The sequence below is a fragment of the Moschus berezovskii genome, chromosome 6 (genome assembly GCF_049115385.1).
Source record: "Moschus berezovskii isolate FMDL1 chromosome 6, NW_MosBer_1.0, whole genome shotgun sequence".
NCBI lineage: Eukaryota > Metazoa > Chordata > Mammalia > Artiodactyla > Moschidae > Moschus > Moschus berezovskii.
Window position 1 is genome coordinate 15725865 of NC_142465.1, and position 19370 is coordinate 15745234.

A 19370-nucleotide genomic window follows, 5' to 3' on the forward strand; every position below is an offset into this window, starting at 1 on the left:
TTTTCATGTAACTCTCTTTGCCTGTAACTCTCTCCTGGAACATTATCTATTTAACTTATGCTAGCTGATCACCGAAGAATTGATGCTTTTGAACTGTGGTGTTGGAGAAGACTCTTGAGAGTCCCTTGGACTCAAGGAGATCCAACCAGTCCATCCTAAAGGACATCAATCCTGGGTGTTCATTGGAAGGACTGATGCTAAAGCTGAAGCTCCAATACTTCGGCCACCTCATGCGAGGAGTTGACTCACTGGAAAAGACTCTTGATGTTGGGAGGGATTGGGGGCAGGAGGAGAAGGGGACGGCAGAGAATGAGATGGCTGGATGGCATCACCGACGTGATGGAGGTGAGTTTGAGTGAACTCCGGAAGTTGGACAGGGAGGATGGACAGGGAGGCCTGGCTGTGATTCATGGGGTCGCAAAGAGTCGGACATGACTGAGCGACTGAACTGAACTGAACTGAAATCTATAACAGAGCTAGTCATTTGTATATTGTTTTATTCCTTCCTTTATTAGAGCACTTAGCGTGTTGTGTTGTAATGACATGTTTCCTTCAACCCTCCTATTCTGTGCGTTCCAGTATCATAAGTGCCATGTGGTAGGCTCTCATTAAATGTTTGTTGAATTTAATAGGTTGGATAAAGAGTGTATGGGCATTCCAAGTAGATAGAACAGTGCAAGCAAACAGTGAAGGTGGAAAACTGTAAAACGTGGACAGTAGGAACATAAAACCAAGTATCCACAAATTTTTACATAGCTAAAGTCAGAATAAACTATTGCAGCCAGTATTCCAAACATCTATCATAGGGATGTTTGAATCATCCATCCATGGGGACACTGGTCAGGATCCCTTAGTGGTAGTCTAGAGATGAAGGATGTGCCTGGTTTAAGATGATGGCAGTGAGAATACCAAGAAACTGATAGTTTTAAAATACATTTTACAGAGAAAATTGGTAGTTCTTGGTGACTCTTCTTTATATGTGGTTCAAAGAAATGGGGAAATCAAAGATAATTTTAAGAGATTGATTGTGGAACTATCTTGAAGAATGATAATAAATGGTACCATTAGCAAAATTAGGAAAATCAGCTGAGGAAGCTGGTTGGGGAAATAATGCATTCAGTTCTAGATATATTGTGTTTGAGGTCACCCAAATAGAGATATTTAAGGATTCACATTCATTGACCCCAACCATTCACATACCACCTTACATTTTTAGAATTAGCTCCCATGTTTTATTTGAGTAGTATAAATTATCACTGCTCTGGTCTACAAAGACCCAGAAGTGACTAAAGCAAATTTAATTCTATTGATTTTTGAGAGGAGGGGTGGGCTGTCCTTGAGCATCTCTTCTGTGACCTCTGCAAGATCAGTATTCTTCAGAACTTGCTGTGGTCATTGATAGACTTAAGAATAGTTCTTAAGGACTGTCTCTAAACCTTATGACCTCTGGGTGCCTGACTATTTTTATAACCTAATTTATTTTTGCAAAAATTACTTAGCATCTTCTTGTTTGTTGTTCAGTCACTCAGTCATGTCTGACTCTTTGCGACCCCGTGGACTGCAACATGCCAGGCTTCCCGCTACTTCTAAGTGTTAGTCTAAGCATCTTCTTAGACTTAACACTGTGCTAGGTGTTATGGGTGAATACGAAGATGTATAAGGCATAATCTGTCTTCAAAAATTCACATTCCAATAAGGAAAGTAAAAGACATAGTATTCGTCATACAAAACAAAATGGGAAGATGAATGAAATATTCCTTTCTTTGGCAGAATTTTATTCTAGTTTCTTCCTATTTGATGTGGTCAGAGAGTTAAATTATTATATTCTTTCTAGATTAAGTGATAGATGAAAATCTGAAGTCTGAGCACTGCCCAAGAAAATGCATTTCAATCTTTAAGGTTTTTTTAAAACTTAATTTCCAGTTATGTGAGACTGTTTTTATCCAAAAGTAGTTGATTTCATTTTCTAAATAAAATTTTCAACATTGTTTATATTTGAAATGTTAAGCATCCTGCTGTAAGTATTTGAGTTTTTGTATTGTTTCACAGGTTAATTTTATAATTCTCCACAATAAAATTCTAATTCTTCCCTTCCCCTCCATGCCCCTCACATGTCAAGCTGTTTCTCATTTGTTGTTTTATTCTTTTCCGTGTGTTTCTCAGGAATTTTTATGTTATTTTAATGACAATTGAAGTAATCTTCCATGACAGCTATTTTTTAATTTTAAAAAATGACAATATTTTTACAGTTTATTCAGAATTTCACCACACATGGCTCTATCTTTGTCAACAGTTATTTCTCAAAAATTAAGTGACTACTCTGTTGATTATGAAGGTTTTCTAAATATAGTCAATCTATCCTTTTGTCTTCAAAGCTCCATTTATAAACTTTTCATACTCCTTAATACTTTATAATGTTTTTTACCAAAGAGAGATTTAATCATGTAAATCACCTTTATGAAAAAAAGATATTTGGAAGTAAAATTTTGTTATTATCTTAATTTTTTTTTTTTTAATCAGGAGGGTCATTTTTAACCTCACAAACTAACAGTGTAATTTATTTCTATTTCTGCTTTTTTTTTTCATTTTTCCTTTTATTCTTCTTGTTCACCTGGTATGTGAATTGTTTTTTAAATTTATATTTTTAGTCAAAAAGAAAATATGTGCTTCATTCTTCTGGATTAGTTGGTCGTATGTGTCATTTAGGCTGTCTCTGGAATTACGCAGAAAGGTATCTACCTTGCCTTCATTAGAAATTGAAATTTATATTGTAGAAATTAAAGCTATTTAGTGTGATTAACATATATTTTGTCAAATTAAACAGACTGACCTGTATGTTTTGGTAGCTCATTTATGTTTTTTTGTTAGATGGGTATTATCTAAAAAACTCAAGACTAGTAACTTAGACCATCAACAATAAGAGATCTGTTTAATACTAGAAATACTGGAAGAAAGGGATTATCTTTTCAGAGTTGGATTAATTTAAAACTGTGAAATTTATATTAAAAATTAATAGCTCTATCAGTGGCTAAAAGAATAATTTTAGGTTGTTTTAAATATTTAAAATGATCTCGAGAAGCCAGAGGAAAAGTACTTAGTTGAATTGTTTGTTTTAGTATTAACACTGGGCAAAGTAAAAGGTGAGGAAACAGTAAAAGATGGTGATTCTTAATATCTTAGGTCACAAATCCCATTAAAAGGCTAATTCACATGAATGTTATAGTACCTCTTCCTTAGGAAAAAGGCATATATGCTCACAAATAGACGTAACACTTTACAGACAGCTTTAGGTGATTCATAAGCTTCTGTAGCTCTTAGACCTCAAGATAGGAACCACTGGTTGAAAGCATTTTTAGTATTATAAAACTTTTGGTTTAGACCAGTACTTGTACTCATTCTTTTTTCCCTTGTCACTTTTTGTTCCTTATTATGATGTATATTTCCAGAATTTTCTTTAACCAATCTTTATGACGTTCTGAAACTTCCCATGTGAGAGGAACTGTATTTCAGATGTAACTGCAGAATATCTGACCAGTATCTTTAGGCAACACCAGTGACAATTACTGAAACCGAATTCTTCCTCTTACTTAATGATTAAAATCAGAATGGTGAGTGTAAATGTAAAGTTAGGTGGGCATTTTTTTGCTAATTCTCTATTCAGCAGCCGCCTTGAATAATGGCTCCTAAAGAATAAAACTGATCTGTTTTTTTATGGATTATACACATCATTTACAAGAAGTAAGTAAAGAGCAAGATCTGCTGGAGTTGTGGTAGGAACTAGATAGAGAAAGGGAATATTTAAAGCAAATTCCTTCTGCATGTTCTTTTTGCTGGGCAAATGCTTATAACTGTATTCAGTTGAAAAACAGAATAGACACCCATTTATCTTGTGCTAATGTTGAAATGGAGGTAATGGAATTTAGAATAAGAATAACAGATAGAATTAAACTCAAGTTAATGAAATACACAATAGAGAAAAGTACAGTTTTAAGGGAGAGGTGTGACTTTTTACTCTCTCAAAATTTCTTAGTAGCAATTTAATTATATTTACAATTACTGTTTACTCGGGACAAAAAGTCCTTTATTTTTCCTGCCTAATAATAAACAAACTGGAAAGTCTTTTGTTTTAATTCTTGAAAGCCTGGAAGTCTAGGCCCAAGTCAATGTGGTTATATAGAAAGGAAATATTGGTCTTCTCAGTAAGAGATCAATAGCAGTGTTAATTACTAAGATATTGCCATCCTTGAGGTATTGTGGGGCAGTGGAGCTTACAGTGGTGTTCAGAAAACAACAACTGAAATAGGAAATGAGATGTCTGTGGCAGAAACAAAAGAACCAAGAATTGATTTTAGCACTCACTGCAGTGAGGGTTCACTTGTAAAGCATTCTTTACAACTATCAAGCAGTTTTTAAAGTTTTAAAATCTAGAATTTATTGGTATTTTACTAACAAAATCATATGATTTTTTAAATTGAATTTGATTTGATTTTTTAAATTGAATTTATTTTTCAGAAAACATTTACAAATATTTAATTTATCCCTCAGTGCTTCTAATTTTAAATGGAGTTTGAAGTTGTAGAATTTGTCATAATCTGTCTCTTGATTTTGGTTATTTTCTGAAAAGAGAGACTTCTGATAAAGGAAATTAAAGCATTATAGTAAAGCAGACTTGAGCTCTATATTAGGTCTCTAAGGCATGGTGAGGATTATAACCTAGCTACCGAATTTCCTATCAAATTCAGTAAAAAGTGTCATTGGTAATAATATTCTTTCTTGAGCTTTGAAGCTGATTCTAGGACATAGTGTCCAATGCTGACTGTGGGCTGCCAAGTACTGAGAAGTTCTTGCTTTCATCCTACTTGTATTACAAAACCCAGTGCCAGCTCTTAAACTTGGGTCTCAAATTGCAGCTCACTTGTCTCTACTTATGTTTTCATTCTAATGATTGAGGACTTGCCTCCAACTTCTAGAATCCAAACTTTCTTTTCCCCAGCAGGCCTTGTGTTTAGAAACTGTATTGGTCATTGTTTCAAGTTCTTCTCTAGTAGCCTATATGGGACTCTGGGCCTAATGTTTAAGTATTTTCTATCCCATGTTTTTCTAACAAAGTCCCAAGTGTCATGTTAGGAGGCCCAGTTACTTAGTTTGCATGCAGTGGTTTGGGAGTTGTCTACTGTGTTCTAGACTCTGTTTTTGGATGAGTGTATATGTACACAAATACATATACACATGTAAGTATATGTCTGGTTTGGTGGTTTAGTCGCTAAGTCGTGTCCGACTCTTGTAATCCCATGGACTGTAACCTGCCAGGCTTCTCCATCCATGGGATTCTCTAGGCGAGAATACTGAAGTGGGTTGCCATTTCCTTCTCCAAGTGTATGTGTATTTCTGAATATTCTCATATTTGTACATGTGCTTATGATTCCCTGATGGCTCAGTGGTAAAGAATCTGCCTGCTAATGCAGGAGACAAGGGTTTGATCCCTGGATTGGGAAGATAACCTGGAGGAGGAAGTGGCAACCTCCATTTTCTTGCTGGGAAAATCCCATGGACAGGAGAGCCTGGCAGGCTACAGTTCATGGGGTCACAAAGGGACTGAGTGACTGAGTGCGCGCACACGCACATGTGCTTATGTATGTATGTGTTCCTTAAAATATTGTAAAATAGATACTTGCCCCCATTTTATAGATGCAGGTATCAAGTCTTATAACAGATAAATAGATTACTCATGGTCATAGAGGGAAAGACAGTCTGAGAACCAAAATTCAGACCTAGTTCTTGCTTATTCATGTACCCATTCTAGTCATTGAGGGCCTGCTATGATAGGAAATCATTCTACGTTTCCTCAGGACACAGCAGTGAACAAAGATCTGTGTCCTCTGGCATATTGCTATGTCAAATGATGGTAAATGCTATAAAACCCTGATGAAGGTCAGTGAGGAATGGGAGCTGAGAGAAGTTGCAGCTAAAAATAGGGTTGTCAGAGAAGTTTTCACTGAAATGGTGACATTTGAACAAAGACTTGAAAGAAGTAAGAGAGAGAACCCTGAAAATATCTGAGGGGAGATGGTATCAGAGGTAAAAACAAGAGGAAGGCCTGAGTAAGCACATCCCACGTGACATTTTGAAAGAATTGTAACTGGGAATTACTGAGCTCTCTGGAATCCACACTGAACATTTGTTGTCCCCGTGCTTTGTAAATAAGACACTATATACATAGATGGATCGCCAGTCATTAACAAATTAGCTTTATCCGGTTCAGTTATTACTTTGCATGTAGTAGGTATCCCCGAATGTTTTTTTACCAAGTTTATTTTTTATATACCAAATCAGTTTTCTAAGCTGCTGTTGTTTTGTATGCTGTTTTTATTTTCCTTCAAATTAAACTATGAAAAGTGTCTATTACATACTGTGTATTTACTCTAAGAAATATTAGAATAAAACTTGATTTTCCTAGTTGTATAAATAACCTAATTAATTGTGAAAATGCTTTTGAAATTGTTCCATGTACTTTATACATTCATTGTGATGTAATGTTGGCACAATAAGGATATGCATATCAATTTCTTGTTAATTAAATCATTCTTTCTAAGAGCATGGTTTAGTCTTGAGATTACATTTTTTTCATTTCGTATGCAACCATAAATTATGCTGGAGCTTTTGTAAAAAGTTTCCTAGCACATAATTGAGTAACATATATTGATTTATTTTAAAAGGCCACAGTATATATTCTGTTTCTACCTTACATAGATTATAGGGTTATGGGTATATTTAAGCATTCATAAAATTAAATATACCCCATCTTTAATTTTCATACTTCAGCAAGACAGCTTTAACTTTTGATTGAAGTCTAGTAAACAAGTATAAAAGATTGAAGCCTAAAGTCAACTCTTATGGAAATGCTTTAAAATGTGTAATTAAACTTGCATAAACTTTAAATTTCCATTTTAGGAAGCATGTAAAATTCATCTCAACCAACACTTATTGATCATTGTGCTTTGGAAGTTTTATTGCTAAGGAAAAAAAAAATTACTATTTTGGTAACAGGAGTGGTGTTAATAGAACCACAGTTCTGAACCGTGGCAGTGATGGGCAAATTAAGGGGGGGCGGTTCCAAATGAAAGACATTATTCCATTAGGATTAATGGGTGACTGGATATGTTGATTGAGGGAACAAGGAGCATTGAAGATGATGTGAAGATTTTTAACTTCAGCACTGGGTGACTGATGCCAATGTTAAACAGGAGAGGAAACAGGAGGAAGGAAAGTTTTGGTGAGCATAAAAAGGTTCATTTCAGTTTGGGGCCTTTATTTTCTCTTTTTTTTTTTTTTTACTTTATTGTATTGGTTCTGCCATACATTGACGTGAATCCGCCCCGGGTGTACATATGTTCCCCATCCTGAACTCCCCTCCCACTTCCCTCCCCATCCCATTCCTCAGGGTCATCCCAGTGCCCTAGCCCCAAGCACCCTGTCTCATGCATCAAACCTAGACTGGCGATCTGTTTCACATATGATAATATACATGTTTCAGTGCCATTCTCCCAAATCATCCCACCCTCGTCCTCTCCCACAGAGTCCAAAAGACTGTTCTATACATCTGTCTCTTTAGCTGTCTCGTGTACAGGGTTAGCGTTACCATCTTTCTAAATTCCATATATATGCGTTAGTACATGAAATTAAAAGACGCTTGCTCCTTGGAAGGAAAGTTATGACCAACCTTGATAGTATATTAAAAAGCAGAGACATTACTTTGCCAACCAAGGTCCGTCTAGTCAAGGCAATGGTTTTTCCCGTGTCATGTATGGATGTGAGAGTTGGACTGTGAAGAAAGCTGATCGCCGAAGAATCGATGCTTTTGAATTGTGGTGCTGGAGAAGACTCTTGAGAGTCCCTTATACTGCAAGGAGATCCAACCAGTCCATTCTAAGGGAGATCAATCCTGGGTGTTCATTGGAGGGACTGATGCTAAAGCTGAAGCTGCAAAACTTTGGCCACCTCATGCGACGAGTTGACTCACTGGAAAAGACTGATGCTGGGAAAGGTTGGGGGCGGGAGGAGAAGGGGACGACGGAGAATGAGATGGCTGGATGGCATCACCGACTCTGTAGACATGAGTTTGAGTGAACTCCGGGAGTTGGTGATGGACAGGGAGGCCTGGCGTGGTGTGATTCATGGGGTCGCGGAGAGTCGGACACGACTGAGCGACTGAACTGAACTGAACTGAACACTGTATTGGTGTTTTTGTTTCTGACTTACTTCATTCTGTATAATAGGCTCCAGTTTCATCCACCTCATTAGAACTGATTCAAATGCATTCTTTTTAATGGCTGAGTAATACTCCATTGTGTATATGTACCACAGCTTTCTTATCCATTCGTCTGCAGATGGACATCTAGGTTGCTTCCATGTCCTGGCTATTATAAACAGTGCTGCGATGAACATTGGAGTCCATGTGTCTCTTTCAGTTCTGGTTTCCTCAGTTTGTATGACCAGGAGTGCGATTGCTGGGTCGTATGGCACTTCTATTTCCAGTTTTTTAAGGAATCTCCATACTGTTCTCCATAGTGGCTGTACTAGTTTGCATTCCCACCAACAGTGTAAGAGGGTTCCCTTTTCTCCACACCCTCTCCAGCATTTATTGCTTGTAGACTTTTGGATAGCAGCCATTCTGACTGGTGTGAAATGTACCTCATTTTGGTTTTCATTTGCATTTCTCTTATAATGAGTGATGTTGAGCATCTCTTCATGTGTTTGTTAGCCGTCTATGTCTTCTTTGGAGAAATGTCTGTTTAGTTCTTTGGCCCATTTTTTGATTGGGTCGTTTATTTTTCTGGAATTGAGCTGCAGGAGTTGCTTATATATTTTTGAGATTAATTGTTTGTCAGTTGCTTCATTTGCTATTATTTTCTCCCATTCTGAAGGCTGTCTTTTCACCTTGCTTATACTTTCCTTTGTTGTGCAGAAGCTTAATTTTAATTAGGTCCCATTGCTATACACTGACAATGAGAAAATAGAGAAATTAAGGAAACAATTCCATTCACCATTGCAATGAAAAGAATAACATACTTAGGAATATATCTACCTAGAGAAACAAAAGACCTACATATAGAAAACTATAAAATACTGGTGAAAGAAATCAAAGAGGACACTAATAGATGGAGAAATATACCATGTTCATGGATCAGAAGAATTAATATAGTGAAAATGAGTATACTGCCTAAAGCAATGTATAGAGTCAATGCAATCCCTATCAAGCTACCAATGGTATTTTTCACAGAGCTAGAACAAATAATTTCACAATTTGTATGGAAATACAAAAAAGCCTCAAATAGCCGAAGCAATCTTGAGAAAGAAAATGAAACTGGAGGAATCAACCTGCCTGACTTCAGAACTGAAAGAGACACATGGACTCCAATGTTCATCGCAGCACTGTTTATAATAGCCAGGACATGGAAGCAACCTAGATGTCCATCTGCAGACGAATGGATAAGAAAGCTGTGGTACATATATACAATGAAGTATTACTCAGCCATTAAAAAGAATGCATTTGAATCAGTTCTAATGAGGTGGATGAAACTGGAGCCTATTATACAGAATGAAGTAAGTCAGAAACAAAAACACCAATACAGTGTTCAGTTCAGTTCAGTCGCTCAGTCGTGTCCGACTCTCCGCGGCCCCATGAATCACAGCACGCCAGGCCTCCCTGTCCATCACCAACTCCCGGAGTTCACTCAAAGCCACAGTCATCAAGACAGTATTGTACTGGCACAAAGACAGAAATATAGATCAATGGAACAAAATAGAAAGCCCAGAGATAAATCCACGCGCCTATGGACACCTTATCTTTGACAAAGGAGGCAAAAATATACAATGGAGAAAAGACAATCTCTTTTACAACTGGTGCTGGGAAAACTGGTCAACCACTTGTAAAAGAATGAAACTAAACACTTTCTAACACCATACATGAAAATAAACTCAAAATGGATTAAAGATCTAAACATAAGACCAGAAAGTATAAAACTCCTAGAGGAGAACATAGGCAAAACACTCTCTGACATAAATCACAGCAGGATCCTCTATGACCCACCTCCCAGAATATTGGAAATAAAAGCAAAAAACAAATGGTACCTAATTAAAGTTTGGGGCCTTTTGAATTGGAGACATCTGTAGGTCATTATGTAGAAGTGAGTCCATAACATTTCTATTGTTATTAAGAGGGCACTGTTGATTTCTTCCTGAAACTCTGGACCATAGGAAATTTTCAGGTTGAGTGATTATAACAATCATGACCTTTACCCTAACCCCTGTAACACAGGTAAATGTCAGAATTTAGCACATAGCTGTATTTTATTTTATCTCACTTTCTAAATGTTTTAAATCACTTTTGTCTCCCCTTATGATTGTATACATTAGGGCTGAGATGAGGATTTAAGCTCTGCTAACAGGCTCAGCAGTACTCTTGAAGTCTTCATAGTGGCCTCAGTGATGACTGCTACCACAGAATCTCAGAATTTGTTTCTCCCAGTGTGCCTGGTGATGCCACAGTGGTAAATGCATTGAGGAATTGCTTGCATCCATCCATCCATTCATTCCCTACTTACTGAGTACCTGCTGTGTGCAAGGTGTTATAGCCTTCCACCTAGGCGTGAAACAGTGGGGGTGCTTAGTTTCCACAAACAGAAAACCACAACATCATAAAATCTGTTACTTTTCAGGGACTTATCAGTTGTTTTATATGTAGAAATTACACTTTAATTTCTTAAAATCTTGAAATCACTTGTGGTAAAGAGGAAGCTATTGGGGGGAGTGAGGACAGTGAAATGATTAAAAGATAAAATGAGTTTGAACATATCTTAAGATATTACCATCATTGATCTTTGCCAGAGAGAATTCTTGCTAACTCATTATGACAGATCTGCCTGGACCTTTTTAAAATGCTGTCCTTCCTGATTTTGTTTCTTGTCCACGGAACTCACCGCTGTGGCATGTTGATTGAATGTGGGAACACAGCCTTGGCCCACATGCCTTGCTGCTTAGTGTTTGTGGGAACCTGGCTAAATTGCAGCCTCTCTAAGTGTTCATTTCTTCCTCTGTAAGTGTGGATAGGAGCACAGTATAACTAGCTTATAAGTTTTTTCCATTAAATATCAATTGTTTGGCACTAGCATGTAGTATGACTTTATTTTTTTGGGCTCCAAAATCACTGCAGATGCTGATTGCAGCCATGAAATTAAAAGACGCTTACTCCTTGGAAGGAAAGTTATGACCAACCTTGATAGTATATTAAAAAGCAGAGACATTACTTTGCCAACCAAGGTCCGTCTAGTCAAGGCAATGGTTTTTCCCGTGGTCATGTATGGATGTGAGAGTTGGACTGTGAAGAAAGCTGATCACCGAAGAATTGATGCTTTTCAACTGTGGTGTTGGAGAAGACTCTTGAGAGTCCCTTGGGCTTCAAGGAGATCCAGCCAGTCCGTTCTAAAGGAGATCAAACCTGGGTGTTCATTGGAAGGACTGATGCTAAAGCTGAAACTCCAATACTTTGGCCACCTCATGCGAAGAGTTGACTCACTGGAAAAGACTCTGATGCTGGGAGGGATTGGGGGCAGGAGGAGAAGGGGACGACAGAGAATGAGATGGCTGGATGGCATCACCGACTCTGTGGACATGAGTTTGAGTGTACTCCGGGAGTTGGTGATGGACAGGGAGGCCTGGCGTGCTGTGATTCATGGGGTCGCGGAGAGTCAGACACGACTGAGCGACTGAACTGAACTGAACTAAACTGAGCATGTAGTATATGTACAATAAATGTTAGCAGTAATAGTGATGGGATCATTGTGAATCCTAACTCTGTGGTCCTTAAAGTGCTAGGTAATAGTCTAGTAAAATATCAGACATTTAGTTTTTAAATTTTATTTATATTAAAGGTTAGTATTATATATTCATTGATTGTTTCTATTTTATTTCTAGCTTTGAAATGTTATTATTTATTCCTCTACTTTGAGATTTTCATAATCCAACTTGTGTATGTATAAGCTTTCTATGTTTCCTTGTACATTGATCTCTGCTGTAAAAAAAAAAAAAAAAAGAGAGATATCCTGATCTTATGTTTAATAGAATTAACTTTTCCCTTGCCTCTTTGCTGTTTTTGCTCCCTCATGCCCAAGTCTTGTAAGAAACTTGTGTCTAATCTGTCTTGTAAGAAACTTCTGTCTTGTCAGAAACTTGTGTCTAATCTGTCTTGTAAGAAACTTCTGTGGGTGGACAGAAAAATAAGAGTAAATAAAGACAAAGCATGTAATAAAGCAGGGCAGATAATTCCAGTAGAGGGAGATATTGGCAAAGTAATCAAGCATTGTAATATGCAGTTGCAACGGGCATCAAATTTAAAAATGAAGCTTTTCCTGGGTACAAAGTTTAAGTAATCAAGAATTAATTAAATAATAAGTTGAGTAACACTGTGGTTTCTGTTTTGCTAGTTGCCAAACCCAAGCTCAGTATACAGGTATCTGGGAATGCACTGTGCAGACCACAAACACCATTTCCATCCCAATGGAACTTACTGTTTCAGAAATAGCAGTGAAGGCGACCATTGACACCTCTCTTTCTCCGAATCTCTAAACATCTTAAGTAATGGAAGTTACAGATTGGATCATTTGAAAACAAAGTTACAAAAGGTTTATTTTCATAATTCAAAAAATTTTTTCACAGATTTCTAGATTATCTGAATAAACTGGTATAGCCTCAAACAACAGGACTGAATCAGAACACCGTCTTTTTTATATAAGTAAATTAATAAAATTTTAGTATCTTTGCAATTTGGATCTCCAAATTTCTGAAATTACTAGGAGGCCTATAATTAAAAACAAACTAACAGCATTAATTTGACTTGGATGGGAATTTTTTCATATATTTTCAGTAGGATTGATTCAGTAGTTAAATTGCTTTGAACCTTTACTTTTCCAACAGAAACATCACATTTCTTTCTGTTGGCAACCTTGTCCAATAACTGACTGCTTTAATAGTCCCTCTGCACTCTGAGATTTAATGCTCTTATTTCTATCACACTCTAAGAATTTGTAGCCCTGGTACGTAGGGATGTTGAGACTGCCCTTAAAACTGAGACTCACTTAATCGTTAACTGAGTTTTCCCCACTGTATCATGCCTAAATATTGTGATGTGGATTTTATTATTTTTGGCTGCATTTGTAAATTCAGTTTGTAAAATGTCCAAAGAACTTTGTATAATACACAAAATGTATTTAAAATAAACTTGTAGTAGTCTTATAGTTTAAATTTCTACTTAATTGATTCAGAAATGGAGGTTATACATCTCTGCTAATTTTCTTGTTAATTTAGTAAGTATTGCTAGTAATACTATCAACTTAGTAGATACTAACTTTCAAACAGTACTGTCTTAAACATGTAGTTTTAGTTAGCTTTCTGTAAACCCTCATCAGTTTTCTTGCTTTTAATTTTTGCTAGGAAGCATCATTGCTTTTCGTGTTTAAATAGGTTTTTATAATTTCCTAGGTAACTTTGGAGGATCATCAATGCTAGATAAAACTTCATAGCATATATTGTGGTTTGTCTGGTAGAACCTAAGTTTTTCCCTGAATTGTACCATGCTTTTGTAAAGTCCATTTTAAATATTTTATTTAACCACTAGATGTATTTTTTGATTATTAAAAATATTTTTTTGGTAAATGGACTTGAAAATGAACTACTCCATCCAAAGAGTTTCTTTGAGCTACTGCCTACAAATCAGAATGCCTTTTTTGAAAAAACCTTGATAAATAAATTAACATGTATTAAAAATGGCTATAGATAAATGAAACTGAACAAATAAAGAGCAAATCTATACTATGTGTATTCATTGGAACAGGCAAGATTACGCTGCAGTAATAAACCTAAAATCTCAGTGACTGAAAACAATGATGTTTATTTTTCATGTGTACTGACTGCATGTTCCTTGTAGTTTGACAGCAGCGATGTCTTTGTTGTCACCTCTTGGGGACTCAGGTTGAGGGAGGTTCTATTTTGACACGTCTTAACAATTACAGTTCTAGGCAAAGAAAGTGTGGTGAATCTTTGGATATTTTTAAAATCTGCCTGAAAATGGCATAGTTCATTCACCTTGGTGAGATGCAGCTACATCTGAGTTCGACAGGGTATATGATCCTCACACAGAGAGGGACGCAAGGTGTTTAGAGAGTGGTAGTTTGCTCTGCTAAATCAGTGAGCATTGGGCAGCTATCAGTAGTTTCTATATGAAGCTTAGATAATGTCTGCTTTAAACTGACATTGGAAGAAAATGAATAGTTTTCACATAATCATAACCTGATTAATTTTAGAACTCATATTGAGAGTTTATTGAACAAACACACATGCACACACATACAAACACACCACTCATAGGTCTACATGGTCCAGTGAGTCAGGGTGCAGGGACTTTTTTATAATAATATTTATACCATTGAAGGGCTTCCCTGATAGTTCAGTTGGTAAAGAATCTGCCTGCAATGCAGGAGACCCTGGTTCGATTTCTGGGTAGGAAAGTTCTGCTGGAAAGGGATAGGCTACCCACTTCGTTATTCTTGGCCTTTCCTTGTGGCTCAGCTGGTAAAGAATCTGCCTGCAATGCAGGAGACCTGGGTTCAGTCCCTGGGTTGGGAAGATCCCTGGAGAAGGGAAAGGCTACCCACTCCAGTATTCTGGCCTGGAGAACTCCATGGACTGTATAGTCCATGGGGTCACAAAGAGTCGGACACGACTGAGCGACTTTCACTTTCACCATTGAAAATATTGCTGTTCCACCTGCAATGTGGACAGGGTGTAACAGCATTAGATGGACTGACCTTTAAATATACGGCTGTATGTCAGCCAGGATCATTCATAAATCTAATGACCATATTTCAGTTTAGCATGGTTTTAAATGTTTTTCTTTCTTTCTTTCTGAAGCATCAACAACAAAAATACCAAATTTTTTGTGGAATCTAAGTATATACTTGTATAGTGTATTACAAGAAAACTAGCTGCTGCAAATAAATAGCTAATAGTTTAAATAATAAATATAATGGAACCATTAGTGATATTGCCCAAATTCACACCAAAATGAAAATGTAATTTGTTATAAGGTCAATGTTTTTCATTTTTTTATAGGTTTTTAAAATTTATTTATTTTTAATGAAAGGATAATTGCTTTACAGTATTGTGTTGGTTTCTGTCAACATGAATTAGCCATAGGTATAAATGGAGAAGCTCTATAGAGTCAGCAAATACAAGACCAGGGGATGACTGAGGCTCAGATCATGAACTCCTTATCACAAAATTCAGACTTAGATTGAAGAAAACCACTGGATCATTCAGGTATGACCTAAATCAGATCCCTTATGATTATACATTGAAGGTGACAAATAGATTCAAGGAATTAGATCTGGTAAACAGAGTACCCAAAGAACTATGGACAGAGGTTCGTGACATTCTGCAGGAGGTGGTGATCAAGACCTCAAGAAAAAGAAATGCAAAAAGGCAAAATGGTTGCCTGATGAAGCTTTACAAATAGCTAAGAAGAGACAAGAAGCAAAAGGCAAAGGAGAAAAGGAAAGATATACCCATCTGAATGCAGAGTTCCAAAGAACAGCAGGGAGAGATAAGAAAGCTGTCCCAAGTGATCAATGCAAAGAAGTAGAGGAAAACAATAGAATGGGAAAGACTAGGGATCTCTTCAAGAAAATTAGAGATACATTTCATGCAAAGATGGGCACAATTAAGGACAGAAACAATATGTACCTACAGAAGCAGAGGGTATTCAGAAGAGATGACAACAATACACAGAAGAGCTATATGAAAAAGATCTTAATACCAGGATAAACATAATAGTGTGATCACTCACCTAGAGCCAGACATCCAGGAAAGCAAAGTCAAGTGGGCCTTAGAGAACATCACTACAAACAAAGCTAGTGGAGGTGATGGAATTGCAGTTGAGCTATTTCAGATCCTAAAACATGATGCTTTAAAGTGCTTCACTCAATACGCCAGCAAATTTGGAAGACTCAGCAATGGGCACAGGACTGGAAAAAGCCAATTTTCATTCCAATCTCAAAAAAGAGCAACACCAAGGAATGTTCAAACTACTGCACAATTGCACTCATCTCACATGCTAGCAAAGTAATGCTCAAAATCCTTCAAACTAGGCTTCAAAAGTACATGAACTAAGAATGTCCAGACGTTCAAGCTGGATTTAGAAAAGGCAGAGGAACCAGAGATCAAATTACCAACATCCACTGGATCAGAGAAAAAGCAAGATAATTCCAGAAAAACATCTACCTCTGCTTCATTGACTATGCTAAAGCCTTTGACTGTGTGGATCTCAACACACTGTGGACAATTCTTAAATAGATGGAAATACCAGACCACCTGCCTCCTACGAAACCTAAGAAACCTGTACGCAGGACAAGAAGCAACAGTTAGAACCTGATTTTGAACAACAGACTGGTTCAAAACTGGGAAAGGAGTATGTCAAGGCTGTATATTGTCACCCTGCTTATTTAACTTATATGCAGAGTACATCATGCAAAATGCCAAAAACTGGAATCAAGATTGGCGGAAGAAATATCAATAACCTCACATATTTGATGACACCACCTTTATGGCAGAAAGCAAAGAGAAATTAAAGAACCTTATGATGAAGGTGAAAGAGGAGAGTGGCAAAGCTGGCTTAAAACTCAACATTCAGAAAACGAAGATCATGGCATCCAGTCCCATGACTTTATGGCAAATAGATCGGGAAACAATGGAAACAGCGAGAGACTTTTCTAGGCTCCAAAATCACTATGGACAGTGACTACAGTCATGAAATTAGAAGACGCTTGTTCCTTGGAAGAAAAGCTGTGTCAAACCTAGACAGCATCTTAAGAATCAGAGACATTCAGTTCAGTTCAGTTCAGTTCAGTCACTCAGTTGTGTCCGACTCTCTGCAACCCCATGAAGCACAGCATACCAGGCCACCCTGTCCATCACCAACTCCCGGAGTTCACCCAAACTCATGTCCATAGAGTCGGTGATGCCATCCAGCCATCTCATTCTCTGTCGTCCCCTTCTCCTTCCGCCCCCAACCTTTCCCAGCATCAGAGTCTTTTCCAGTGAGTCAACTCGTCGCATGAGGTGGCCAAAGTATTGGAGTTTCAGCTTTAGCATCAGTCCTTCCAATGAACACCCAGGATTGATCTCCTCTAGAATGGACTGGTTGGATCTCCTTGCAGTCCAAGGGACTCTCGAGTCTTCTCCAGCACCACAGTTCAAAAGCATCAATTCTTCGGCGATCAGCCTTCTTCATAGTCCAACTCTATGTGAAACGTGAACTCCCAGATGTTCAAGCAGGTTTTAGAAAAGGCAGAGGCACCAGAGATCAAATTGCCAACATCTGCTGGATCATGGAGAAAGCAAGAGTTCCAGAAAAACATCTATTTCTGCTTCATTGACTATGCCAAAGCCTTTGACTGTGTGGATCACAATAAACTGTGGAAAATTCTGAAAGAGATGGGAATACCAGACCACCTGACCTGCCTCTTGAGAAACCTGTATGCAGGTCAGGAAGCAACAGTTAGAACTGGACATGGAACAACAGACTGGTTCCAAATAGGAAAAGGAGTACATCAAGGTTGTATATTGTCACCCTGCTTATTTAACTTCTATGCAGAGTACATCATGAGGAACGCTGGGCTGGAAGAAGCACAAGCTGGAATCAAGATTGCTGGGAGAAATATCAATAACCTCAGATACCCTTATGGCAGAAAGTGAAGAGGAACTCAAAAGCCTCTTGATGAAAGTGAAAGAGGAGAGTGAAAATGTTGGCTTGAAGCTCAACATTCAGAAAACAAAGATCATGGCATCTGGTCCCATCACTTCATGGGAAATAGATGGAAAAACAGTGGAAACAGTGTCAGACTTTATTTTTGGGGGCTCCAAAATCACTGCAGATGCTGATTGCAGCCATTAAATTAAAAGACACTTACTCCTTGGAAGGAAAGTTATGACCAACCTAGATAGTATATTAAAAAGCAGAGACATCAGAGACATTACTTTGCGGCAAAGGTCCATCTAGTCAAAGCTATGGTTTTTATAATAGTCATGTACAGATGTGAGAGTTGGACCATAAGGAAGGCTGAGCTGAAGAAGTGATGCTTTTGAACTGTGGTGTTGGAGAAGACTCTTGAGAGTCTCTTGGACTGCAAGGGAGATCCAACCAGTCCATCCTAAAGGAAATCAACCCTGAATATTCATTGGAAGGACTGATGCTGATGCTGAAGCTGAAGCACCAATACTTTGGCCACCTGGTGTGAAGAGCTGACTCATCAGAAAAGACCCTGATGCTGAAGAAGATTGAAGGTAAGAAGAGGAGGAGACCACACAGAACAAGATGTTTGGCGATGGCCTCACTGACTGAATGGACATGAGTTTGAGCAAGCTCCATAAGATGGTGAAGGACTGGGAGGCCTGGTGTGCTGCAGTCCATGGGATAGCATAGAGTCAGACACAACTGAGTGACTAAACAACAGCAGCATGTATGTGTCCCCTCCTTCCCACCTATTACCCTTCCCAGCCCTCTAGGTTTTTAGAGAGCCCCAGTTTGAGTTTCCTGAGTCATGCAGCAGATTCTCGCTGGCTATCTGTTTTACATATGATAGAGTATATGTTTTCATGCTACTCTCTCCATTTGTCCCAGCCTCTCCTTACCCCGTCCCTGTGTCCCTAAGTCTGTTTTCTGTCTGCGTTTCCATTGCTGCCTGGCAAGGAGGTTCATCAGTACCATCTTTCTAGATTGCATATATATGCATTAATATACAATATTCATTTTTCATTGATTGTTTTTTAAATCTCCAACCAATTAGCTAGTAAATGCTTATTTTGTTGCCAACATTTCTCTTTTTATCTTGATTTTTTTAGATGTTACTGATTTTCCAAAAATATTTTGTGAAACTTCCCAGAAGCTGGTGAATGTGGAAGCATTTGCTCTGGCTGCAAAGTATTATTCTGTACAAAACTTGGGGATATGTACTCCTTTTGATCAACTGCTTGTGGCCCTTCATGGAAATCAAAAGCAGAGAACTGGTAGGTGTGTTTGTATGTTTATGTATGTTTTTTAGGCATTTAGAAGTAATATGTCATTCATATATGTCTGTATTTCCAACATGTTCTTAATTTGTTAGACCTTGTATCATGAGCCCTGGTAGACTTAGCTGTTCTAAATGAATTGATTTTCTTATGCGCCATATTAAACAAACAATTTAGCTATAAATCTCCACATTTTTTTTTCCTGCATTGTAGACTAGTTATCAATGGTTTCCTTTGTAGTTAATTGTTTT

General features: G+C 37.6%; 1 protein-coding gene across 3 annotated transcripts in view; it reads left to right on the forward strand.

Moving 5' to 3' along the window:
- METTL25 (methyltransferase like 25) overlaps window positions 1-19370 on the forward strand; it is a 125452-nt gene that overhangs the window by 8716 nt on the left and 97366 nt on the right. For all 3 annotated transcript variants that reach the window (XM_055396598.2, XM_055396599.2, XM_055396595.2), the window contains exon 2: window positions 18952-19116. In XM_055396598.2, the coding sequence (XP_055252573.2) occupies window positions 18952-19116 (165 nt within the window). The remainder of the gene's footprint in view (window positions 1-18951; window positions 19117-19370) is intronic.